At 36.2% G+C, this 26,289-nt stretch overlaps 3 protein-coding genes and 2 non-coding genes across 8 annotated transcripts; 2 read left to right on the top strand and 3 right to left on the bottom strand.

Moving 5' to 3' along the window:
- Positions 1–1,413: 1,413 nt before the first annotated feature.
- Thor (eukaryotic translation initiation factor 4E binding protein thor) lies at positions 1,414–5,150 on the bottom strand. Of its 2 annotated transcripts, XM_046617559.2 has the most exons (4): positions 4,729–5,150; positions 3,453–3,531; positions 2,300–2,449; positions 1,414–1,855 (listed from the first exon to the last, which is right to left on the bottom strand). In XM_046617559.2, the coding sequence occupies exons 1-4, from the start codon at positions 4,798–4,800 to the stop codon at positions 1,806–1,808; spliced, it is 351 nt and encodes a 116-aa protein (XP_046473515.1). In that variant the 5' UTR covers positions 4,801–5,150; the 3' UTR covers positions 1,414–1,805. The 2 variants fall into 2 exon arrangements, with proteins under 2 accessions (XP_046473515.1, XP_046473516.1); XM_046617560.2 differs by lacking the exon at positions 3,453–3,531 and having other exon boundaries at positions 4,729–5,128.
- Positions 5,151–6,671: 1,521 nt separating this feature from the next.
- Positions 6,672–18,888, top strand: LOC124214850 (uncharacterized). The gene is made up of 4 exons (XM_046617554.2): positions 6,672–6,947; positions 15,938–16,051; positions 16,698–16,926; positions 17,205–18,888. Exons 1-4 carry the CDS (start codon positions 6,906–6,908, stop codon positions 17,513–17,515), a joined length of 696 nt encoding a protein of 231 aa, XP_046473510.1. The 5' UTR covers positions 6,672–6,905; the 3' UTR covers positions 17,516–18,888.
- Positions 11,823–12,016, top strand: LOC124215767 (U2 spliceosomal RNA). The gene has a single exon (XR_006882444.1). It is a non-coding gene; the product is annotated as a U2 spliceosomal RNA (small nuclear RNA).
- On the bottom strand, positions 13,346–13,539 carry LOC124215766 (U2 spliceosomal RNA). Its single transcript, XR_006882443.1, has one exon. It is a non-coding gene; the product is annotated as a U2 spliceosomal RNA (small nuclear RNA).
- Positions 18,223–26,237, bottom strand: Tsf2 (transferrin 2). Of its 3 annotated transcripts, none has more exons than XM_046617542.2 (8): positions 26,164–26,237; positions 24,083–24,495; positions 23,321–23,438; positions 22,972–23,151; positions 22,327–22,838; positions 22,070–22,234; positions 21,914–22,002; positions 18,223–21,146 (listed from the first exon to the last, which is right to left on the bottom strand). In XM_046617542.2, the coding sequence occupies exons 2-8, from the start codon at positions 24,335–24,337 to the stop codon at positions 20,165–20,167; spliced, it is 2,301 nt and encodes a 766-aa protein (XP_046473498.1). In that variant the 5' UTR covers positions 24,338–24,495; positions 26,164–26,237; the 3' UTR covers positions 18,223–20,164. The 3 variants fall into 3 exon arrangements, with proteins under 3 accessions (XP_046473498.1, XP_046473497.1, XP_046473499.1); XM_046617541.2 differs by lacking the exon at positions 26,164–26,237 and adding an exon at positions 25,910–26,094; XM_046617543.2 differs by lacking the exon at positions 26,164–26,237 and adding an exon at positions 25,127–25,345.
- Positions 26,238–26,289: the final 52 nt, after the last annotated feature.

The following is a 26,289-nucleotide window of genomic DNA, read 5'->3' as shown; positions in this document are numbered from 1 at the left end:
TGGAGTAATCTTTGTTCTTTGATGAAACCGATGGAACTTTCAGGCAAATCCAAGCAAATTACGCTCACGAGCATACGCAGAATGATTCTCGACACCGAATTTCGTGCCGAGTTTATTCACGTCGATAATCTCGTTTTTTTACCTCCAGAGATTCACCGTAATAGGGTGAGCCCACGGTCTTACATACAGGTCTGGTAACTCCGGCACTTTTGAGTGGTAGGGGGTGTCACCGTTAGTGAGGCACACGGTCTTGTTTCCTATCTATCCGCTAGGGGCGCCATTGGCCCGGGGTATGATAGATATAGATATATACCGATAAGATAACCTGCTCATCGAAGTTTTTGACAGTTCATAACTCAGTGTAAAGTGTGTAAACGGTGGATCATCTATACAAGATCTCAAACTGTCTCAAAAGTTGTGAGCCCTCGCTTGATGTTTATGGATTTTATTGACTTAAACATTTGAGGATTCCGTTGAAATCAAACAATTATCACGCCCGCCATGGAATGCTAGTAAACATCTCAATAATTTTTTATTTGCATCCTTCTTCATTTTTGAATGTTATTCACGATTGTTGATTCCGAAAAATCAGCTGTTCGGATCTGATTTATGATTGGCTCACCCCGAGGGGGCAGTGCTGCAGATGGCGAAGACGAGAACCACGGTTTTGCCTCATTATCTGAGTCATTCCCCACCCTACTAGTTACCAGACCTGTATGTAAGACCGTGGGTGAGCCACTCTCTTTCGTCATTTTCACTCGATTCGAGAACCGTAATAAGCCGCCACTCCAAGCCCCTTCCTATATAATGCAGCGTGACCGCTTGAAGCCTGTGTTTCTCAATTTGTGCACCAAAGACCGGAGCGCTGCAATCTCCGAGGCCGGTGTGCAACAAAGAAAGGAATATTAGGCAGCCGTCTCTTTCTCCGTGCGCTTGCGTGCTGAGTAGGCCTCTCCCTTACTAGCGCTAGCGGCAAAAATTCAGAACATCGGCTTCATTTTCAAACACGGTTTTAGCAAGTCTATGGGTTTTACAGCCGGAGTACCCAGGCCTGTGTATACGACCGTGGTTGCGGGTTACGAAAAGCAAATGGTCACTTTTATGTACAATGTCAATACCGAATGAAATAAGAGCTCCCGCAATTATTCACTGTAGAACGTGCTTTAGACATATTCCGCATACAGTAGGGAAACCTGGGAATTTATTGACATTTTTCGTTTACTCGGGAGTTGGACACAATAGCAGAAGATAACGTTTTATCTCATTGCCAGTCCAAAAATCTTAAACATCTGTTATTTAATTGATCTCTTTGATTACATTTATCTGAATTTGTACATACGCTGAATATATCGCAGTTCTAAGTATACAATTATACACCTTAGGGACTAATCAATGGATGAAGAAAATAGTCGATTTTAAAAACCACAATATTTATTAGTATTATTCAATATCTTAGAAAGCAAACTACAAAAAAATATAAACGTGTGGTGAAACCTTAGTTACATTCAACAACGATAAGGCATGTTTGAGAGTGAAAAATATTCTCTCTTTATGTGTAGTTATTGAAAAAATATCTCGTCGTGAACGTTCATTCACAGCCATCAAGATGCTAGAGAAAAAGTGTAATTAAATGAAGATCTTTTCCCGTCCAATTCTGCTTGAGGCACGTTCATAAAGATGGTAATTAGGTAATTAAACTAATGTCCTTCTGAATCACGAGACGTGAACAGACACCGCGGTCATATGCTGATCGTATGATCTTTTTTTTCTATTTTCTCTCCTTCCCCCCTTTACCGTCCCGATTATCACATATCCATTTCAAATTGCTCCGGAGTTTCGTCGATCACTGGAATATCTGAAATAATAACAATAGATGGTTAAGAAAAGGAAAATTTCTCAAATTATAAAGCAAAACATTTGCTGAGATAATAGTGCACGAAAAATAATTTGTCACAACCGAGACTATTTAATAGAATGAAAATATTTCATTCTTCCGATCAAACAACTTCTTTTTGGACGATAAACAAGTGGCATATATAGGTCCAAAACTCTTGCAAGAATCATTAGGAAAATTATCTTCGTCGCGACAGAAAAAAAAAGAAATGTTAGTCTTACCGATTAGGATTTGCTGGTACAGACCAAAAATACATTTGGGTAGTAGAGATTGGCGTGAAGGTTGAATAAAAAAAGCGAACGTATCTCAAGTGTTTTTGATAGATTGATGCATAAAAAATTAGATCTTGATCTGTTCGAAGTGTGATTTAGTTTATTTTTAGTCTGAAAATTTTTGTTCACGTACCTTTTATCGGTGGACTAGGTATGGTCGGAACTACTAGCGTACCCTTCAAAAGATCGGCCGGAATCGCTGGTATATTTCGCGGTGGAGTTCTCGAAATAGGTGAATTCCTCAAGTTCATTAAGAATGCTCGCTCGTAAACAATGCGGGTACCTGGAGCAGATAGATAGCATTTTTATACGTATTAAAAATAATAGAGCAAACGTAGTGAAATTTCAGTATGCCGAGAAAGACAAAATAAACTCTCCATAACTTCCTGACCTCGAAGCAGCGATGGTGGATCTTACCTGTAAATCGTAAAGTCAGAGTTCAATTTTTACCTGACCTGACAGCTGCGTGTGATTGTAAAATATAACATCTAAAGTTATTTTGGTTTAATTTTTTAAATAATTTTGTGTATCGTTTAAAATTGGACACCCCGTATCTCTACTTCGTCGACAAACCAATTCGGTCAATTAGTTTTCAATAAGTGATTCTCGTGATCGTAGCTATTAGAGTATAGGCATAAGTTGGTCGTTATTAGACAATCAGTGTGGCCAGTTGAAGCCTAGTGCAACTATAGTTAGTTACAGTTTAAATATTCCATGAAAACCTTTATACAAGATTAGAAATCTGCACAAATCCTCTTCAATCTCGCATGGAATACATGGGGAAAAACAAATTACTAATGATATAAGTATATATAATTTCAGACTGCAGTTGCAAGTTATACTTGATTCAAATAAGATTCAGTTATATGTATATGGTAAACTTATGTAAACTGATAAAGTTCTAGTTGAATCCGTTGAAAATTCATTATCTCGTATAAATCTGCTATAGATTCAACGAAACCACAGTTAAATGAGGAAAGGTGTAATTGAATTAACTAAAACTAGATAATATTGAGTTTTCATGATTACGTCGGCCAGTGAGGGATAAGTAACTGCGAAATTTATAATATAGGGAATTGGAATGAAGTATATGAATACATGAGTACATTTTTTATAAGGTAAATTTTCAACATCGTGCCACACAAGATTCCTCGCTCAAATAATTAATTTTTAAATCTATTGATCGTTTTTTTTTTTTAACTGTTCGAAGAACTTTGGCAGTCACTTTCAGCAATGAAAACTAAGAGTGCAAGCTGTTTCGTGACCTTCTGAGCTCATTCACTTACAGAAATATGTATGTATACAGCTGTATCTTATAGCTCGGTTGGAAAGATCGCGCGGCTGTATAAAGTTGAATATTTTTGCCTGCAAATAATCGAACCAAAAGAAAATTATTGAACGAAGGGGGACAATTAAACAACATTCGAACAAAGAATTGAGCCTCCATACCTGCTAATGACTCGTTTCGGTATACATTGATAAGCTTCTTTTTGATAATAATCGCGTTATAATCTTTCGTTATTGAGGTTGAAAACCTTTGTCTACCGAAACCACTACACGGGGACGCCAGCGCGATATATTCGTGCCATGGGTGCGTATGGTTAATTATACACTCGCTCTAAAAGCGACAACTGATAAGCCTGTCCTAGTTTCAACGCGGTTCAATTTGCCAACATTAAATCTTTGCACACATAGTACCATCCAGTTCAAGAACCTCAAGTGGCTTCATGATTACGCGATGAAATTGAAGATTATTCAATTTCAAGATTCGACGACTACCGATATATGGACAATAACAAAGTCTATCCACGTCAGTGGGGCTTAACGGTAAATCAGATTACAAAAATCAGATAACGAACTTATCAACTGCAGGGTCGCACTTCTTTTGCGCATAAGTCTATGGTTTAAGACGTCATAGGGTGACAGGCCGGTATCAAGTCAAACATTACAATTAAACCAGTCTTAAGGAAAATTTTCCAGCAGGGCTATTTAGATCGTAGTTTTATCACAACTGTATTGGTGGACGATTACTAAAAAACAGGAATCCTGATAAGTCAAGAGCCAAAGCATATGAAATTCCAGAGTTTATGTGGAGCGGAATGCACGCAGACGTCGTATAGTATAAAGAATAGTACGCATGCGTCATAGATCCTATAATCTGCTTGTATGACTTAAAACACGTAGGATTCCGGAAGCAGTTAACAAAGTACAATCGCTATAGAACATGTCACGCAGTTTTTTTTTTATTTCGCTTATAAATCCGAAGAAATACGCAGAATGCAGAGATTTTAGCGCAATTTTCTATTGCTTCATTGTTGTGTAGCGTGGGAACATTTTTGCGAAAAACTTCAAATAAATGGGCACGTAAAATTCAGGTATAAAATTTTGTTATTGTAAACAGTTGTTGATCGATAAATAGAAGGTGGGCGGGGAGGGGGGGGATGTTCAAGGCCATTCGAACCGGCACGCGCGTGTTTCCAGCTGGGATGGTATCCTAGGATTGAGAGGTAGAGACTGTGAACAGCTGAAAGTAGTCAACTCGAGGGTAAAAAACGAACTGACCTCCTGGCGTGGTTGAGTATAAGGTGCCTCCAGGCGTCGAAGAGTAATCCGCAGGTAGTTGGTTGGGATCATTGATGAGGACCCGTTTAGATGGAATACTTTGACTCTGAGTCGCTTGCCTCGCGATGGGAGAAGCCGACATATTTAACTACTTATATGAATACTTATTGTCTCTGATTCGAATTGTCACGTATAAAAACAAAATGGCAAATGCGGTTCACACAATGTTGCATTCAAATACAGAACTATATTCAATCACAGAGGCTTGGATCGTTCGAGTTCGACGATTTGAAAAACTATATCGTATTTTGAGGTAATATGTCCCAAGAGAAGCGATAGAACAGTAGCAACGATGAGCGATCAGTTGCTCGCCGCACTCGCAACTAAAAACAAAACGCCTCGTGGCGACGGACGGAGCGCGCTATTGATAGCCGCTGCTGGTTTGCTGCGCAGTGCTGTTGCACGGTTCAACAACAGTTTTGGATCTCGCACGCTCTAAACTGCCGGTGATCACCTTGATGATTAAACTGTAATACCTGTCTGTCGATCATGGTATCGTAATATGGCAGAAAGAGAATAAAGAATCCGGCCTGCACATACGACTTTACTTATTTCAAGCCTTTATTTCGTCACCAATTTTGTCATAATATCGGTACAATTGCGCGTTAGTCTGTTTTATTGTATATATATATAGTTAATTAACAGCTGTGTACACATCACGGTGTCTAACATGTACATTGTACATACAACACGTGCTTGTTGCACTGAAGCCGCACGTACGATGAAATACATAATCATTATACATGTAATATCGATATTGGGCTTGATTGATTATAGGCATCACGTTTATCACGTTTTAATCAATCCGATTATTATATGACAATTATAGCGAGTCTCCGAATCACGTCAATCCGTTTACTTTAAAATAAAAATACCCTTCGCAAAATGTTTTTATTTGAGTAAAGAAACACTTTTTACACGATTTTCAAATGTTTTGGACATGTTTCAGAAATTGTGTTTATTTTCAATATTTGCGTCCTTCTCGCAATGTGACAATAATTCTAAAAACCAAATAGTGGCAATCAGTTTGTCGGAAAATTTTCGCCCTATTTCATATACTTGACAATTATTTAATACGCAGTATATCACGAGAAAATCGTAAAAAAACGAAGATCAAGATTGTATGCACACTACAGTGTGCAAGAAAGCGAATGGGTTAATTACAATCAGTGCAGCGGACAACCGGGAAATTACTGTAATGAAACATCTTTTTTAAAATCGCCACCAACGAGCAATCGGTTTTTTTTTATAGCAGAGGGCCGATAGTCGCGTAATTCGCGAAATTTTTTAGTACAACTCACCGTGTAGAAAATATACACATTACATATACCTGTCGCCTTCTGCGTTTACTTTGTATTTTCCTGCCTATAATACTTATATTACAGCGCGTGTAGAACACAGATGTAACCGCGTAGCCTTGCGAATACGACGATTTTGCCCCTTCCATTTATATCTTCGACCGTAAATATTATCGCAGAATTTTTTATCTCGTACACATCCCAGCAGCTGTAGGCAGCAAAAGAAATGTCTTTTTTTCTTTAATTTTATAACAAAATTTTCCATACAAGACAGGTCATAATATTGTGATCGTAACATATGTATATTATTACTAAATAGTACGAATTTATTTATGTTTACGTTGATGTTGACGTAACACACGGACATCAACACAATTATACGTTTACAGGTGGGAACATTCCTGTTGTATCCGCGAGTTATTTTATACGCACATGCATACAAATGAGGCTTAAAACTGCGCGGGAGTCACGAGGCGTAGCACTTGATTTTTTGTCTATTTTTTTATTGATAATTTGTATAATACATTAGAGGTATGCGTATGCAAATAGTGTATTCATGACATACTGGCATATATAGTGAGTCTGTACGAACGATTTTCCAATTATATTTATTAGTGTGATAATTCGACATTGTATATCACGTGTATAACACTGCAGGGAAATTCTCGCTTGCTTGAATACTTAAGAGTCGTAGTCGGATACATGATCTATATATAACTGGCATACAATTTTGTTTATCAAGTATTTCGCTACTTACAAACAACCGGGGTTGCGAAATATATCGACGGTTAAATATATATACTGTAACTAGCACGTGAGATGGCATTTACGGGCGGGACAGAGCTTGGCGAAAATCTACCGGTACGACGAACATACACACTTTGCATTTGGTAAACAAGAGAATTCGAATAGAACTTGCTAATTATTCAGCCAGCGTAAATACGAATACCGATTGATGTGTCCTTGTTTACGAATAACCATACACTCGGTATATACGTATATTCATATTACGTATCTTATCCGTACAAAAATTACCAGGATGAGAAAATGAATTGTAAACAATGTAAAGTGAAACCAATAAGTATACATTCGTCATAAGTGTGCACATTTTTTTATGTACCGCGTCTATATCAGTGTAAGCGTGCATTTTATATCCTAAGAAACCCATTTTTCACACAACATTATAGAGGTCGCATATATTGCAAAAGTGTTGGGAGAAATTAGGAAACTATTTGCTGCATTGATTGGTAATAATACCACATAGCAATGGGAGTTATACTTATATCATATACTATACAGTTTGTAAAAATTTCTTGAATCCAAGGCTCTTTGTATGGATAAAATATAATCTCGTTTACGATGATTTATCCTGCTTGATTATACGGTCGAAGAGCTCCCACTTCCTTTAGTCATGCTCTATAATATGTGGGCGCTACTTCCGCCATATAAGCGTCAACATACTGGTGACTACGCAAATATTATAGGCACTGAACTATTATAGCATGTACATATGAAGAATGCCTGAAGTGCGTATGGTGCGTTCAAATTTCCTACCCGTTGGATGAGACGGATCGTCTATCCCTCTTCCTTTTTCTATGACTTCAGCTAACTGGTGGGGACTTTAAACGTATCTGCGCGTAGGCGCAATAACTTGCTCTTACTTAACGCCGTATAGATACATATATCGTTCTTGAGTAGTACTGATAACATGACGTATGTTACGTTTGTCCGGATCCTGAAACCGATGATAATGTTATGCTTAAAGCTTGTGGTTATTGTCCCGAGTCGTAAGTGTATAAACATGTTATGTTTTGATATTATGTAACTTGGATTATACGCCTCGATCCAATTATCATGTATATCAAGTATCATATTTATTTTACTTTTTTTAGTATACTATACCTCGATGTGTATAATGTACGTTCGGTTTTGCGTAAGTACCACGTAACATGACGATGTTTTTCAGAAATATCGTTTACTCATCATCATGTCAATGACGTTGAGCTCACGCGTGTGGTGGAAAAGCGACTCTGCTATTTCTTTCAGTTTTCCGTTACAAATTTCTGCAGCTTCTCTTGCAATTAAAACAATTGACACGGAAAATACGTCAAAAGTGTGAAATTTTGCTGCAGATTGTTTGGCATGTTTCTTCAATATATCTTTATTAGTTTACAGTATTTTTTTTCCACTCATCGCTTTTCCAAGCAGTATCGATTTAATAAACATTAATCGATCCAAATAATCCATGCGTTTGCATAGTCCTGAGAGCACATTTATTCAAAACGACAATTTCGGTAATTTTTAATTCAAGAAATCCGTATTCAGGAACAATAAAAAATAATTTGAATGAATTAAATAGAGACACCGAGCAGCATAACTCACTGAGTTGCTCTTTGGTTTTGATATTTTTATCCAAGTGCTGCATGCTTCACTCAAACGTTTACAAGGACCAATGGGATATTCTTCCGATCAAAGAAGATATGGCATTGTACAGAAAAAACTAAAATCACAATGACTAACCCCCTAAATTAGGTTAAATAAAATAAATAAAAATTTGCTGGTTTACATGATTTTTTTGAATTTCTTTCAGTACGCTACACTATTGTTATTGACTGCCACCAAACAAATGTAGTAGCGTTACTCCAAAATAGTTTTTGGAAAACATTGTTGCATCAAAAAAACATAACCCGACAAATCGCGTCACATATGGTTAGCAGATTCTCATGAATCTAGAAATAAATATGTACTTGTTTCAAATAAATTAAACTCAACAGCATATAACATTCAAATCAATGCATCAATATTTTTGTTTCAACTAAAAAGTAGTTGTTCTGAGTGAAAAATTGTTCGAACAAAATAAACTGGAATTCAACAAAATTAGTTGTATGGTTCGATAACTTTCTCTCAGTTTATATGTCGATACTTGGTAAGAAAAAAATGTTTTAACTACTGATTTTGAACTTTTTTTTATTAATGTACAAGACGCATTATATTACTAGTGGGTAGGGGCCTAACAATACATCTAATTCATAATCATATGTCGCTTACGCGTATTCGACTGTGGAATGAAATACCACTGAATTTTGTGGAATCAAATAGCCGGAGATTAATTGAATAATTTTCAGTAATTTCTCCCATTTTCAATTCTAGTTTAGGATGTTGAACTTCTATATTTAGGAAATACAGAATTTCGCAATGTATTTTGATCGGAAACAAATCTACATAGAATATATATAATATGCTACATATAGAAATGCGTATCTGCAAGATAGACGCATAATTGCAGCGCACTGGGTCAGCAATTTGCATCTGTTGCCTTTCTCCACGATTGACTTGTGCATGTACATAGAAATGTATACATAGTATAGAAATTTTTTTCAGCATAAAATTAAATAATGCATGAGTCTCAACCAGAAATCAGCCATGATATAACTTACATGAGTTTTATTTTCTATGACTATAAATTATTGCAAAAATTATACAATTCTCAACCGTACGCCGAGAAAAAAGAATTATCGAACGAATCAGCTAATTTATTTAACTTTCAGATTATTTGATTCGAACAATTTCTCACTCACACCAACCACTTTGCGATGTGATAGGTTATGGTTTTATTCATCCGACCATATTGTCGAAAAAGTATCTTGGAGTGACGCTATAACGCTCATTTGTTGGTAGACAATAATATTAGCGTATCGTAATGGAACAAAAAATCCGGTAACACAGAAATCTCTCACTATATTTACATGACATAGAGCGGTACATTTACCTGATCGCAGAACTGGCATAACACTTCAAAAAAAAAAAAGGATCAATGAATTAGTTAATTGCATGTTTAATCCAAATAGAGGGGTTAGTGTGATTTCAGTTTTTTTCTGTACAATCCCATATCTTTTTATAGAATAAGAATATCCCATTGGTCCTTGTAATTATAATTTGAGTGAAGAGACGATTTGTTTTACATGAAGCATGCAGAGCTTGGATAAAAAATATCAAATCAGAAGAACTAACTCACAAGGGGAGGCTCAAACTTTTCTCTTACCGATTCGATTCAAACTCATGGTACATAATGTTCATTAGACCTGTCCTTAAGAAGGGCAAAATCGAATTTTAATGGTCTTACCCCCCAAACTGGTTCGAAATAATTAAAAAAAATATAATAAAAAAATAAAATAAGAGTTTGTTTTGCGGATGAAAAAATTGAACAAGAATGCATAAATTCCCTACTGTATGGCTCGTATGGTAACAGTACGTGCAGTGTTACGCTACTTGACAATTTTCTGCTGACTTAACCTGGAGTCGGGTATAAGAGGAATTGCTAACTGAATAGTCGTTTGCCCATGGTTGTATAAATGTATATTATACACGTGTCTCTAAATATCTTATAATGTAACCTGCATTGCTTGAAGTTTTTCCGAGATGTTTTGTTGTGAATTATTCTCCACGCCTCGATGGAAACCTCAAGGACATTTTTTTCGCTTCAAATACTTCACGGATGGAAAGGATTATATGAGTCAAGTGATATTCGTTTGATTTAACTAAATGCTATAGTCAAATGCGATGAACACAATGCTGACTTAATTCAACAAAATACTTTTGTCGGACCAAATATTTGTGACAACTTGATATAGAATTGAGTCAAGCCCTTGAATGACCATGCTGACTATAAATTTATTCAAGATAACACGGCGCAAGTGCCTTACAATAATGTGAACTTTCTATCAAGATAATGTCATTGAAATGACTGAAAATCTCGTTGAACGTATTTCAATCGTGTTGTTTTAAGGATATGAAATTTTTGTGTCAAAATGAATTGAGCTTGTTTAATTACATGTTTTGTTGAGTCAAGAATTCAATGATTGAAACAGGCAATGAAATTTGTTGTTACAGAAATCTTTAACATGAGTATTCTTCAATTGATACTATTTTTAAATCTGTTGAATCAAAATTTTCAGGGAACTTACACTCACCTTACCCGATATGTAACGGGTAAAACCTAACAAATTAATTCTGTATGTGTGACGAATCGACTGAACATGGGTCAATGGATATGATCATTTGCTGCCATTGTCAATTCCGATATCTCGTAACTCAGTTTTTGTCATCTAATGTGATAAGAGTGACGACACATTTATCATTGCGTTTTTTTTATCTGACATCTTAGCTCGGTTATAACTATCTCTGAAGCTACTTCCGTAGCGAGAAGGATCACCGCCTAGTGGCCGTTTACAGTACTAGTATACTGATGTTCACGATGAATATATTCTGTCCTTGTTTCGAAGCATACGGTGTTTCTTTTACCTCGCAAACAAAGTAGTGTAACTGTTTCAACTAATTACGCCAAACAAGCTCCAGTTAGATCAATAAATTATAGCATTCTTATTTCATTTGCAGTATTTAATTGCGTTAAAAGGTTAAGGGTATCGTTTAACTAATGAAGGGTGTTTTCGATTCTTTAATGAAGCACTTTATTCTTTAACTTACAATACATTATTTACTGACGGAAGACTCGATTCACACACTGATTCTGTCAGCTAGCTCCCTGCTCTCTTACATATAGGGACTGACTTCGGTCAAAGTAGTGCCGCTACCTGGTAAATTCAATTACGAGGGTCCTTAGGGGTGAAAGCATCGGAGTACCTCTTTTCACTGCTATGCGGCGCAGCGACACATCGCTCCCGCGACAATAGTTGTGTGTTCACAAAGTCAAGTACTATTCTGACAGCCGTTACCAGTATCGCTTCTCGGCTCTTTGAGCTAAGATCAATGTGTAGTATCTGTTCTTATCAGCTTAATATCTGATACGCTCTCCATCGGGGAGCCAGAATATTAAACTGTTTTTTGGAAAGTGGCGGAGAGTTTCTGGAGCTTGCTTCGGCTCCGCCGCGGTCGTCCCTGCTTTGCAGTACCGTGGGGCACGGCCTGTTAGTTATTCAAAACACAATCAATCCAGCGAAAATATGATAATCATCGGTCAAGATTGCGTGTGTGAACCGAGAATGTCGGAGAGTAAGTCCGTCCACCTGTTCAAACTAGTAGTGACACGTGAGTGCATTAATCGATGTTGTACGAGTCAGAAATAGCCAAATTTAAAATTCATCACTCACGTGTCTACTTCCTATGTAGGAATTGATAAAGGTAGAGAAAAGGGATCGGTTTTAAGTACACGATTTAAATGGTATAATTGGGGTACTGTTAATGATCAAATACTTGAATTGTTACAGTAGTCAATATAAAGGAGACGGCTTGGATTCGGATAGAAAGATATGATATGAGAAATGACTCGCGCGAAAGCTAGGAAAGGTGAGTTTAGAGAAGTTAGAGAACTCGCTAGTTGCAGTTTAGAGATGAACCTCGGTGAAGACAAGGAGGGGATGCAGGGTGTAAAATGACTATACGACTGTGGGAAAGGAATATGAAGTCTGGAGGACGTAACATAAAAATGAATATAAAGTGAGGAAAAAGCTAGAAGTCTCGGATGGCTCGGTAAAAAAAAATTACCAAGGTATCGTATTAATACAGCCACATCCGGTATTAATATGCGGATCCTGAAATCAGCCTTGTATAACCATCACTATATTTTACCTTATAATTAATCCCGGTAGAGGTCACGTTCGGACCCTAGATTTCATATATATGAATGTAAAATACCCGTTCTTTCCCATTCTGGCACCAAAAAGAGAGGGTTCAAAGTTAATCTCGAAATCGAATCCGAGACTTCTAGCTTTTTCCTCACTTTATATTCATTTTTATGTTACGTCCTCCAGACTTCATATTCCTTTCCCACAGTCGTATAGTCATTTTACACCCTGCATCCCCTCCTTGTCTTCACCGAGGTTCATCTCTAAACTGCAACTAGCGAGTTCTCTAACTTCTCTAAACTCACCTTTCCTAGCTTTCGCGCGAGTCATTTCTCATATCATATCTTTCTATCCGAATCCAAGCCGTCTCCTTTATATTGACTACTGTAACAATTCAAGTATTTGATCATTAACAGTACCCCAATTATACCATTTAAATCGTGTACTTAAAACCGATCCCTTTTCTCTACCTTTATCAATTCCTACATAGGAAGTAGACACGTGAGTGATGAATTTTAAATTTGGCTATTTCTGACTCGTACAACATCGATTAATGCACTCACGTGTCACTACTAGTTTGAACAGGTGGACGGACTTACTCTCCGACATTCTCGGTTCACACACGCAATCTTGACCGATGATTATCATATTTTCGCTGGATTGATTGTGTTTTGAATAACTAACAGGCCGTGCCCCACGGTACTGCAAAGCAGGGACGACCGCGGCGGAGCCGAAGCAAGCTCCAGAAACTCTCCGCCACTTTCCAAAAAACAGTTTAATATTCTGGCTCCCCGATGGAGAGCGTATCAGATATTAAGCTGATAAGAACAGATACTACACATTGATCTTAGCTCAAAGAGCCGAGAAGCGATACTGGTAACGGCTGTCAGAATAGTACTTGACTTTGTGAACACACAACTATTGTCGCGGGAGCGATGTGTCGCTGCGCCGCATAGCAGTGAAAAGAGGTACTCCGATGCTTTCACCCCTAAGGACCCTCGTAATTGAATTTACCAGGTAGCGGCACTACTTTGACCGAAGTCAGTCCCTATAGCTATATCTTCAGTCGGCGCAAACTATTTGAGATGCCAACTGTCGTTGAACTATTTAAAACCGGCGTAAAGTATCTTTTCAATCATTTCACGTGAGTTTCGGACTTCACACAGATCGATTACAGTGTCAATCAACGATCTACATAAAAGTGAAGATTGAAAAAAAGAACGAAACAAAAAAAAAAAAAAAAGATTGGCCATATCCCAGGAAACAAAAGTTTTATCACAAAAATGGTTCCCTTCTAAACTCTAACACCCATGGAAAATTTGACGATAACCTTTCGGCCGTAACTTTCATATAAATTATTTTTAAAATCACTGTATAATCGTATCACTGAATTCGGCACATACAGATACATTCGTATATATTTGTTGTTTCGAGGTCATTACGAAAATAAAAATATCAAGCAAATATTTTCACTCCAAAAAAAATGTTGAAAAAGAATAACCTGAACGGGGGTAATTATGGCGCAAAGATTCCAAGATATGAAGAGCTAGCCATACCCAGGAACAGAGTTGATCACACCAGTAAACATGAGCCCTTCAAGGTATAATGAATACAGAAAATCGAATTAATATTCTACGTGAAAAAAAACTATACACGGTTAGTCGTACACTCGCAACCGGCGTAACAAATCACAAAACCTACCGGTTCGTAAATGTGTACAGGTAAAGAGAGGGGCATTGTCCTATCAAATAACCGATTCGATGAACAAACTTGCCCAGCCACGACGCTTGTACTCGGGAAAAATTGATAAAAAATGAAATGGGACGAAAAACCGCAAAATACTCCAAGAACTTGAATCCAGAAAAGGGTATAAATTTCGATATTAGTGCGAGACGCGTCGCCGATTGAACCGATCGCTTTAGATATGGAAACATGGTTAACAAGATTGGGGATGGAGGTTTCAGTCGAGGAAAAATTGAACTTTAATTTTTGAAATAATTTACGTGGATTATTAGGTTCATAAAAATAATAGATTTGAAAACCGCAGGTCTCATTTCGAAGTCCCCATAAAGAATACACAGTCCGAGATTTCCTGACAGTGGATATCCACGCAAGTAATGCAGCGGTATAACTGCGCTTGAAGTTAAGCAATTTATTATACGTTTCTGAAGGACTGGGTATCATCGTCGGCGCATAACGGCAACTCAACGGTAATCCAGCCTGCTGTAACTGGGAAACAAAAATCACTTGTTCATGATTCCATAATAAAAATTATCTGGATGGATCTTGTTTGCTTCCTCATTGCCACCTAATCTAAATCACCGTTAAAATCTGTATCAAAATATCGATCTGTTTTTCAGTGTCGTGAAAATAACTTATTTCCACAAGCTCTACATAGTGTGAGTCATCTATAACACGTGAACGTGCTGAATTCGTACATGCAGTTTTTTGTCACCATGTCAAAATTTTCCAGACTATAATTTCTTACTCCTCAAAAAAATTATTATAAATGCCGTAAACCTGCCAATATACACAAAAAAATACCCGCCTAACAATAAATGCAACGAGGTCTTTACGCAAACACATTTTGCACAGGAAATTGTGTGCATACAAGTTCACAGTGTGTCTGGGCTATCTGAACATATTATTATCATCGTAAAGATACAAAAAACCTTTCAACATCATCAAGAAGATTCGTATATCAGATATGTCTCACACCGTGAATGTCATCAGGAACACAATGTCAAGCGATTCGACTCAAGCTTCAAGCTCAAGTTCTTCTTCCAAGTACGCAATATTTCACATATCATTCAATAAAAGCATTAGGTTACTTGTCAGATGATGAACCGATAAACGTGTAGATGATCTCTTTTAGTCGGAAATTACATATTTCATGCTGTACAAGCAATAGCTTCTATTCCTATATTGCTGTACAATGTGGCAAGTATATTTTGTTGGACCTTAAAAAAACTAGACAATTTTCAATTTATAGTACCGGTTTTCTATACGGGGCACTCGCGGAGGCTCAGACACAAAGAAATCGACAAATGAAGATGAAACCAAACTGGAATTGTCCGAGGAAAACGATTAAAAGTGTCGACTTAATAGGTAGAATTGAAGCAGGGCTGAACTTGGAATTTAGGAAACTCCCGACAAAGAGAACTGTGTCGAAGGCAATTTTACATGATAGATATTAACCCCGTTAAATATCACGTCAGGTTTGGTGTGCATTGTGTAAAATATACGATTGGATGTTTTTATCGTCCATAGAAATACAAGAAGAAGACGACTGAACGTGTGAAACGTTACAAACGCCTTCTCGAACTCGCAAAACCGAAATCAATTGCATCCCAGGAACGCCCAAATTCTACTACTTCCTTAAAGGTAAGCGGAAGACTTACGATTTAATATTACGATTTTAATCGAAGAGTATTCTTGGATCTTATCAGATTTTATCAGATCTTATAGCCTAACAAGTAGCAATTTGAGTTCAACTGCCTTGTTCTTTTAATTATTTAGCCAGTGAATACGAGAAACGTCGAACGTTTAGATTGCTCACCATTATCTGAAATGACATTACGAAACTTTGGCGTTTTATTTAAAAAAACTGCTGTTTGTCCTTGATACGCATATCGGTCGATGAGATAAATTCGTTAAAATTTAAGTGTCATGCCTTACCAATAATCGTATGCAAAATTGATACGAAAGTTTGGCAATTAAAGTAAAACCAAACTGGTGATAGTTTCATAGATTTTGAACACGTAAGCAATCGTGTCAATTTATATAGTGGGATATGAAAAAAATTATGATAATATTGACAGAACCCGGTGGAAAATTCATAGACTTGACATAAAGATTATATTTACCACCGCATGATCAAATCATATCAGAAATCATTAAATTACAATATTATTTGTTGTACTTGTGTATATATTACAATTAAAAGCGTTTTTAACCGTTTCCGAGTCCCCGGAAAACTTTCGAAATCCTATTTTCGTAAGTTCTCTGACTTTCGTTTTATCTTCTACAGCGGATAAAAAAATCAAACTTCAAAAATCGCGGCGCTCTCAAGCTGTTCAATTCGGCAAAAGTTTTGGATGCAACTGAAGATATCAAGTGTGAAACTCTCCCAACAAAGAAGTCAGTGCTGGGATACAAGATAAGCGAACGTACTGCCAGACTGGCGGAGCCGAGAATACGCTTCGAAATGGGAATCCGCTCACCAGGAACGGTGCAAGAATCAGCGTTATTCGCCACAGGTTCGATTTTGATAAGTTGAAACATTATTGGAACAAATATTTTTAGTAAGATTTTCGAAAAATCGAGATAGCTAGTAGATATTATACTTTTTGCTTTTATTTGATTTTGACAGCACTATTAATTCTTCGCGTCGATGATTGGAACCAAAATGTTTTGCAGCTTTCTTATTTCGGTAGATAATTTTAATTCATACGGAATAGAAGTTAAAAAACACTTAAAGTTTAAACCCGCCGTCATTTCGACTCTCTGTAATTTCATAATACTTATCTTAATACAGCATCGAAAAGACTCATCGAGCTTGCGACGCCAAAGAATAGCACGCAGCGAACAGACCTACCGCAAGGAAAAAGTCCAAATATAATATCTAATTCCAGCGTCAGTCGAAATGCTCTAAAAGCCACCTGCACCTCAAGGACCGCGAAACTCTCTGTACCTAAACACTCCAAGTCGCCAATTAATGCCAATGAAAATACGAAAGCCAATCATGGTGATACTACTGCCATTCCAATAAAACCTCCACTGGCCAAAGAAGCTTTTGAAAAACAGAGAGAGAAAAAACGCTTTGCTATTCACGGAGAAATGAAATGAACAGTTGTTAGTTTTGGGAGAATTTTCGAAGAATTCGAACGTACCACATACCGATACCTAATAACAACAGAAAAACTTGCGTTTGCAATGAGAATGCTTACTGGCATCATGTTCAAAATAGTAAAAATAATAGTTTCTTGTCCTTTATTTTATACTTGTATCGATTAAAACATATACCGTTCTATGATTTTATTTGTCGAACTATTTTTATATACACTAATATTATAAGTAATTGAAACTTTTATTAATACATAAAATCTCACTTCTACAATGTATTTGGCTAGTTTTTCTAGTTCATCCAAGCTCACAAAAACTAAAAGATCGACTTTCTAAATTGACTTTGATATAAGAAAATCTTGAAAGCTTCAGAAACGAGTTCCGAAGTTTGGAAAAACAAGTTCTCAAATATTTTTGAAGTCAAGACATGAACTCTAAGCATTCAAAACATCAATTCAAGCAAATACTTTCGGTCAAATGTTTCATTTCGATTTCCTGTACTAAAAGTAGTTTCTGATAATTGGTTTTCTAATGTGATTGTTCAAATATTAAAACAATTTATGCGGACAGTAAGTTCCACTATATATTTTTGTTCTGTAAAAGTTGAAATTATAACAAAAGTCTAAGGCTGAAATACCGAAAAGAACAATATAGTTATCAATCGGTAAATTGTATGAATATAATACAATAAGAGATGCGACAATGGAAAATTTAAAAATAGGCTTGTTTTTATTACTTTCATACACATGAAAAAATGGAGGCTTATACTATGATATATTTATTCAAGGCACTAAAGATATTTGCCTAAGCATCATACTGATGATCGCATATAAAAATGTTACACATATAAATCTAGATAAAGGATTGCATTTTATCGTAGTAATACAATTCTATATTTGCATAATTGTACATGCATAATAAATAGCTCTTACACTATGTACAAAAATTGGACGGATTCGATTACATTGCATATAGACGAGCATTTTAGTTATAAAATATCGTTTACGTTACATTCAAACGGTCTTGTTTCAACTCACCGTATGGTTCTTAAAATTCTAATATATATTCTGATTTTCGTTTCTAATAATAAACATTAAGTAGAGATTTATAATCATTGATGAGTTATTTGTTACTTTATTTTGATATTCGGCGAGATAGAATTCGTAATAGACAGAAGATAAAACGTGAAACAGACGCTCAAAAACGTCACTAATCCCTGGTGTCGTGATTGTTGGTAAAACTTTTCTTATTGAATAATTTGAACACTTGCTTATACATATATTATACATATATGTAAGTGTGAGCTACCATTTCAGACTTTATTTTTTAACCTTTAGTTTCACCTAACAAGTGTAATTGCTTTTAAGTGAAACGCAGAATTGAAAAAAAAAATTCATTTCAACATTATTAAAAAAAACGTATTATAATACGAAATTTTGTATTCTTTCCAATCGTCTTTAAAGGCACATAAATTTAATTTAGAAAAGCAAAAGACTTTTTAAGATTTTACAACAATCAATACTTATTTCTAGCTTGTAAATCAAAAGCTGATTATGGTCTTTATCTAAGGCTTGGAAGAAAAAACGTATGAGTAAGAAACAAAGTTTAGAAAGTGACATATACCTTCAATTTCTTTTTTCCCCTGAATTGGATGTTTTAGTCGCAAAAAAAGTAGATTTGTTTCTAGATAATCTAGTGTACCATACAAATCTTGAATTCCGAAAAATTAGGAATATTCAAGTCTTTGGAGAATATTATCGATACTTCAAATCTGTGCAGTCCTTGGGAATTTCAGTTCGGCCTAAATATAATGTGGAGTAGGACTAAAAATCAAAATATATAGTGCGAAATAGATCTGCCCTAATGTATATACCGTATTATATGCTAACTACAAGTAAATTGTTAGTCATATTTTTTTTAACAAGATAAAAAATTCGTAAATGAATTATGCTCGAGTATAATTGATATTTCAAAAGCTGCCTGTAAAGTGACCGAGGTATTCACATTAAATTAAGCTGCCAACCAACTCTGCCAAATTCTCTGATCTTTCCAGGTTTCCTAGACTAAAAATTCATTTTCTCCACACGATTTTAGCAAAATCATTTAAATACACTATGCACACTGATCTGTGTATATAGAGATCAGTGACTATGCAGCAAAATTTCGTACACGAAATAAAAATTGCTCACATTGTATTACCAATTTTCTTACAAGTACAATCGAATTTTATGAAAAAAAAATGGTCTGTAAATGGTAAAATAAGAAAAAACCTAGCACAATACAATGTCTATAAAATAACTCTTTGTTACCGAAGTAGAACTATAGTTTCAAAAATATCAAGAATATGTAAATTTCAGGCTTGTAATAGACTTTACTGACGTTTCCAGTAACTCGAAAATTTCAATAACTGCTATAGTTTTTGTGATACTTCCTGGAACTGTGAATGAAAGCATAGTTGTGACCCAAGCATTATGTATCTCAAACAGTAAAAAGTATAATTGTAAATGAGATTCAGTTGCGTGAATTGACGTGTACTCAGTCTTTGGAGTTCGGAAATCGGAAATTCGTAATATTTGTGTCATTTGCACAATACGGTACGGGTAAATAAAAAAAATTAGATAAACACAAGCTAATGGTAAGATGATTTTGATTTTAGCTGCCTAGTAGTGTAGCCAAGAATCCCATAGCGATTGATCCGCTGATAGTATACTGAATAGCAGAGGCACCAGCGTTACAGTCAGTGATTCTCCTAGCCCTCATAAAATCAGGTCCCACATACGCGCTAAACTGTCTCTTCTCAAGTGGGATAACGACAAGCTGTTGAGCAGCATCTTGGAAAATTAGATCACTATAAGGTGGTGGGCTGTAGAACATACTGAAACTGAACTCATCGGGATCTTTCCTGCCATAATATTGCTGCGCATAAACAAATAGATTGATATAAGCGTTGATTTCGGTTTCATTATACCCGTAATATCCGCTTCGTGCTACGATTGCATTGGCGGCAACCTTTCCGAGGTTACATTCCATGTACTGTCCCGTAGGTCGTCGCGTTCCGTCTGGACATAATAGCTCGAAATCTTTAGTGAACGTGTTTCGAGCCCAAGTTGATCTGCGCTTACCGTCGGTATTTTCGGCGACTGTTGTATGCTTGACAAAAGCAACATTGCCTCCACCTTCGACTAAACATCTGAAAGCACCGGTGTATCCAAAATAATCTTCAGAAGCATCTCGGCGGCAGTATCTGAAGCTCACTCCGTGGCACAAGTCACACATATTATCGTACGGCACTCCGGTATTATATTCGGTGCTCAGAGCACCGGGTATACAAGATTTAGTAAAATATTCTGCAGCTGCGCGCACCGAATCACATCCATAGCCTCTTATCCAGCCGTTTGAAATCAAATAAGCCAAGGGATAGACCCAGCCTGCTGCAGTGTTTATTCCGGGATGACAAGTGTATTTATTTTTCAAATATGTCAAATCCGTGCTTGGATCTTCTTCCTTGGCTACAGCCACAACGTAGTAGTCAGGGCTGCCCAGATTATAGACTTCAGAAATGAACGGAATGAGTCCGTATCGCAGACCCGCTGTGTAAACGTCACTAGCATCCAGCACTGTCACGTCGGCATCTCTGGTAAAAAAAAAACAACAGGAAATTGAACAATATTATTGTTCGTTAAATTTATCACGAAATTTTTGTTACTTTCTGTTGGCATTATATATTCATCACAAGTTAGATTTCAAGTAGATAATAGTTGTGTTGTCTATTGTAGACTCAACCACTTAAGTGCCAAGGCGTCATAGCAATGTCAAGCACGCCTCTGACATTAGTGCCAAAATCGCGAAATGGCGTCGTGAAATAATTCAATGTTTTGGGTGTTTCAGGTGAATATTTACTTTTGAAAGCACAGGTTTCAAATATTTTTGAGGTCAAGGAATCAGATTATTACCATAAAAAGATATTTTTCCCTAGCATTCATAGTTTTGAGGCGTCGAAAGTTGACGAATTTTTGATCATTTTCTCAAATGGCATCATAGAAGAAAAATATAATTTTCTTCTTTCGGAATGGATTTTTTTTTTTTGAAAAACACTGAACACTATTTTTGAGTTCAATTACGCAATTTTAAGAATTACCGAGTCAATGTGAAATTGCGTATTTTGATTGCGTATAATTATTTTATGACACCATATCGCGATTTCTGGCACTAATATCACAAGCGTGCTTGACGTCGCTATGACATTGTGGCACTTAAGTGGTTAATACAGTATGAAATCGAAGTATAAAAATTTTTGTTTGAAAAATCAATTCGTAATTATAAAATTCATTTTCACGTTATTCTTGTGTTGCTATCTCCTCAGGTTGATATTAAATTTGAAGATCTCCGAGATTTACTCACCCATTTTGTATAGCTTGCATGCAATGTATCTGACTGTGACCCTTATAGCAGACCATTTCTGGTTTTAACAACTGTGCTTTCAACGCGATCTGGAATCAAATGTTTTTTATAATTATAAAATATTCACATAGAATAATTGAATTCATTAATATTTACCCTCATTTTAATACACTTTTCCATTTCAGGCTCAGAAGTTACGCACAAAGTCATCCTGTTCACTGGACAATGTCTAACAGCCAAAATATCATTCAGGGATTGTCCAAGATATTGTGGATAGTTTTGATCCTTTTCAGCTAACGGATGAAACTCTCTGGCAGAATCCTGATGAAATATAATCATTGTTAGGGGAAATAATGGTGGCATGAAATTTAAAATAAAGACTCTTCAGACAATAAGTTCAAATTGGCAATTACCGAAAATAACAAATTATGATGTTCTCCGTATCTTGGAGATGATTCGAACAAGTCGAAATTCTCCAGAGGAAGTATGTCAGCTATATTAGGATTCCCCGCTTGTCTGTTCGAAGGGTTCGGTCCGTAATTGTTTCCTTGCTCAAAATTGTTGTCCGTTCCATTGCGATAATAAAAATTTCTGTTACCAGAAAAGTTACCGTTATAATTACGATCGTCGAATCTATCATAACCTTGTCGGTTGTCAAAACCGGGTCTGATCTCGTAACCATCTCGATTTCCGAATCGATTGTCGTTCATAAATGAGGAATTTGAATTTGAATATGACTTGGAAAATTCCTGACTAGCTGTTATCAGAAATTTTTGATACAGTTTACGCATGTTCACATGCGTCGCGGATGAAGTAATAATCGCTCGCGACGGTACACTACCCCAATTACAATTACGAAAATCGTCAACTGGCCTCCGACTTCCATCAGTGCATAGCAGTTCAAATTGATCCTTGCTAGGTGTATCTATAAAATAATCAATTAATCAACACTTCATATTCAATATCTTGTCAAGGTGATGCCACGATAATTGTTAAGGATGTTATGAGACTTGAATTTCAAAAATACAAAACTTTCGTGTATTGATACTTGAACTTACTCAAATCAAGAGTATTCGAGGTCATCTCTTGCACTGTTGTATCAACAAGGAATGCTATGTCTCCAGCTTCAAGTAAGCATTTGAAAGCACCTTCGTATCCAGCATATGGATCTGCGCTAGTACATTTTCCACCTGGTACTTTACCTATACAGAGCTTACACAATTGATCGGAATTGTCACCTGAAAAATGATAAAGATAATTGAATTTCTTCCGATGTTCATTGAAAATAAATATTCTATACAGGAAATATGAATATTTGATAGTAACATTTATATTGCCAAAATGATATTCATTTCAATATTATAATAAATCAAAGCTCATCTTATTACAGGAATCATTGCTACTTACCTAACGGATTATATTTATCAATCAAAGCATTAATGGCACAGCTTGGACCAAAGTAATTTATCGTTGATTTCACATGGTTGTTGCAGTCAATCACTTCCATTCCACCTTGTTCCATTAACTGAAAGTACAAATTATGATCGTTCACTGATTTTTGATTTTGTCCACATACATGGAATCACCACAGAGAGAAATTTCTAATTACAGTTGCTACACAGTCTTTAACTATTTTAGTTTTCTACCATAAATGAAAAAATATAGATTTGGGTACAAAATGAAAATTAGTTGTGTAGCTGCAACCAGGAAGTCTGGTATGTGTTACTATTCTTTTAGATTACAATCATTCGTACTATATTTTCTTAAAAGTAATACGCTAATTTGATGTTGACGCAACAATGAATTAAAGTTAACGCCTTATTTATCTACAAAAATGTAGTAAACTGAATAGGTTTTGTTGCAATAACTAGAAAATGTAGTATTGATAACTATACAACAATATATAAATAACATAATCACACTAAATATTTTCTTGTACCATATTGTCTTGTAATTCCAACTGAATTGAATTTTTTCTCATTATCATAATGAGATCCGTAAACTAGAGTTTTCTAGTATCTGCGAGAAATGATGTTTTTCAGTAATTGAGAAAGAAATGACAACTAATTACAGAGTCGGATGGTACCAATCGCGTTACATATTAACTGATTATGAGTGAACATTTTTGTTTCTGTGCGTTGTAAGCTAGTAAAACAAATCATGACATACCGTGTGTATCGGAATGACCCAGCCAGCCTGGGTTCCTACTCCTGCAAAGCAAGCCTTTTTACCTCTGAGATCCCTAAGGGAGAGAACATCAGGCAGTGAGCCTTTCTTTACTACCGCTACCGCATACTGATTGATTAATCCGCTAACGAGTTTTTCTTGCATAATCGGTAGAAGACTGTGGTATCTTCCAGCAATGAATACTTCTCCAGGATCTAATGTGGTCAGGTGTGCTTTTTCTTCGTCGAGCATGGTCATGCAGGCCTCTTCGTTGAAGGCTTGTTTGCATGATAAAGCTATATCCCTGGCTGTAAAACTGGATATCTTCTGGTCCACCGCTTTGGAGAACGCTTCACACTTTCGCTGTTCAGCATCCGATACCGTGCACCAAACGATGGTGTTGTTAATCAATAGACCTGCAAGAACAGGTTATAAGGCATATTTAGTACACCTTTTATCCGAACATATCACAATTGAAAATTGATTAAATAAAGATTTAAATTTTCAACAAATGAACTAGGTTTATTCATGTTAATATGATTGATACAATTTTATCTTAATAAAGAGCAAATATTGAAAATCGTAGAGTTTGGTTGAGAAGGTTTAGTTGTTAGCAATGTAAAGCAAATTAGATTAATGCCAAAATCATCTAATTCAAATGCTTTGAGAACAATTGTGCAGACCTCAGAAGAATGATCATCGAAGACTTAACCCTAATCAGTCAGTGCAAATTTACGAGTTTTTAATTTTTATCTATACAGAAGGGATATTTTTGCAATCAAATTCAATTTCATTAATTTCAGTTGAACCTGGCGACGTTTTCTTTTTTTTTACTTCTTAAATTGCAATAATTTTTTGACTGATACAACTGACAAATCACAAACCCTCATGATATAAAACAAAATCAGATAATAGAAGTACAAATGAACTTATGAATAAGCATTGTATGAGAGGAATTACTGGAATTTGATGCAGGTAATTATAACACTGGTGCACAAAAACAATAGAAATGATGCAGTAATGAAAAACAGAAAAGAACAAGCTTACAATCCTTTTAGGTATTTCATGGTGTTATTTCATCAATCATACAAATTTCCCATGAGAAGTTGAAAATGATTTTATTCATGATTCTGGAACAGAGAATGAGTCACGCGCGACCGAACGTGCGTACAATGCATACGGCGAGAGTGTTAAGCCACGCCCCATAAGCGTAATTTCTAATACGGCTGATCTGAAAATTGATCTGTGAAGCTTAAGAGCGTAAAGGCTTGACGTTCATTTTCATAAGAATTTTCATAAATCGCATAGATCGATCGGAATCTATCATCGTGTATGACAGCGCGTAATGATATAATATTACAATCGGTCACGATGTATTGAGTAGCATCCACCATTGACACGAAACAAGAAACAAAACAAAACAATAACGATATCAAACATAAATTGAAGTGTTAATTGTCGCAATTATTTTTATATACGAGTTGAATTCTAATTCTTCAAACGCGCATGACAAAAGATGAATCAACTCTGCTCGAGGATTATGAATCAATTTACTACTATGAATCGTTTTAAAAGTAACGGTTTCGCAATCATCCGGTTTGCGATTTACTGATACCGATGTTTTTGTTATTAGTAATCGACATTGGTGCGCATTAAAAAAGATGATTGTTATATCGATTATTCATGCGTGGGATTATTCGTATCGTTTTATCTGATACGAGTCTCCCTTAGCTATCATTTAACGCAACGTAAAGGATGGGCACTACATTCACTACTCTGAGACAACATATCAGTGACTGGACAAATGTTTGGACGGAGATAATTCTGTACCATTTGTAGCTTGGAATATCTGATAAACCACAAGCAAGCTGATTAGCAACCACATCCTCGAACCGCAATCCATTCTTACGTTCAATTAACAACACAACATTAAAACGAACACGTAACTGACAACACCCAACATCAACGACGCGCTGTACAGCGCTTCAGCTGTGGCACGCTCTCGTAGTTTATTCGGATTTTCAGTTATTCGGTGAGTTGCAGATAGCCACTGTCAGGTAGCAGCAGCTTCGTGTTATACATACCTCGGCAGGTTTCTCTCTGCTTTCCATTTACATGACTTTGGTGTCGACGACGGTTTTACATCATAGAGATACCTATAAGAATAGAGTACGTGAGTTAGCCGATACGACCAGCACGCAATAGAAAGA

Source organism: Neodiprion pinetum, chromosome 3 (assembly GCF_021155775.2).
Source record: "Neodiprion pinetum isolate iyNeoPine1 chromosome 3, iyNeoPine1.2, whole genome shotgun sequence".
In the NCBI taxonomy this organism is placed as follows: Eukaryota; Metazoa; Arthropoda; class Insecta; order Hymenoptera; family Diprionidae; genus Neodiprion; species Neodiprion pinetum.
This window is presented reverse-complemented; position numbering and strand designations above follow the sequence as displayed.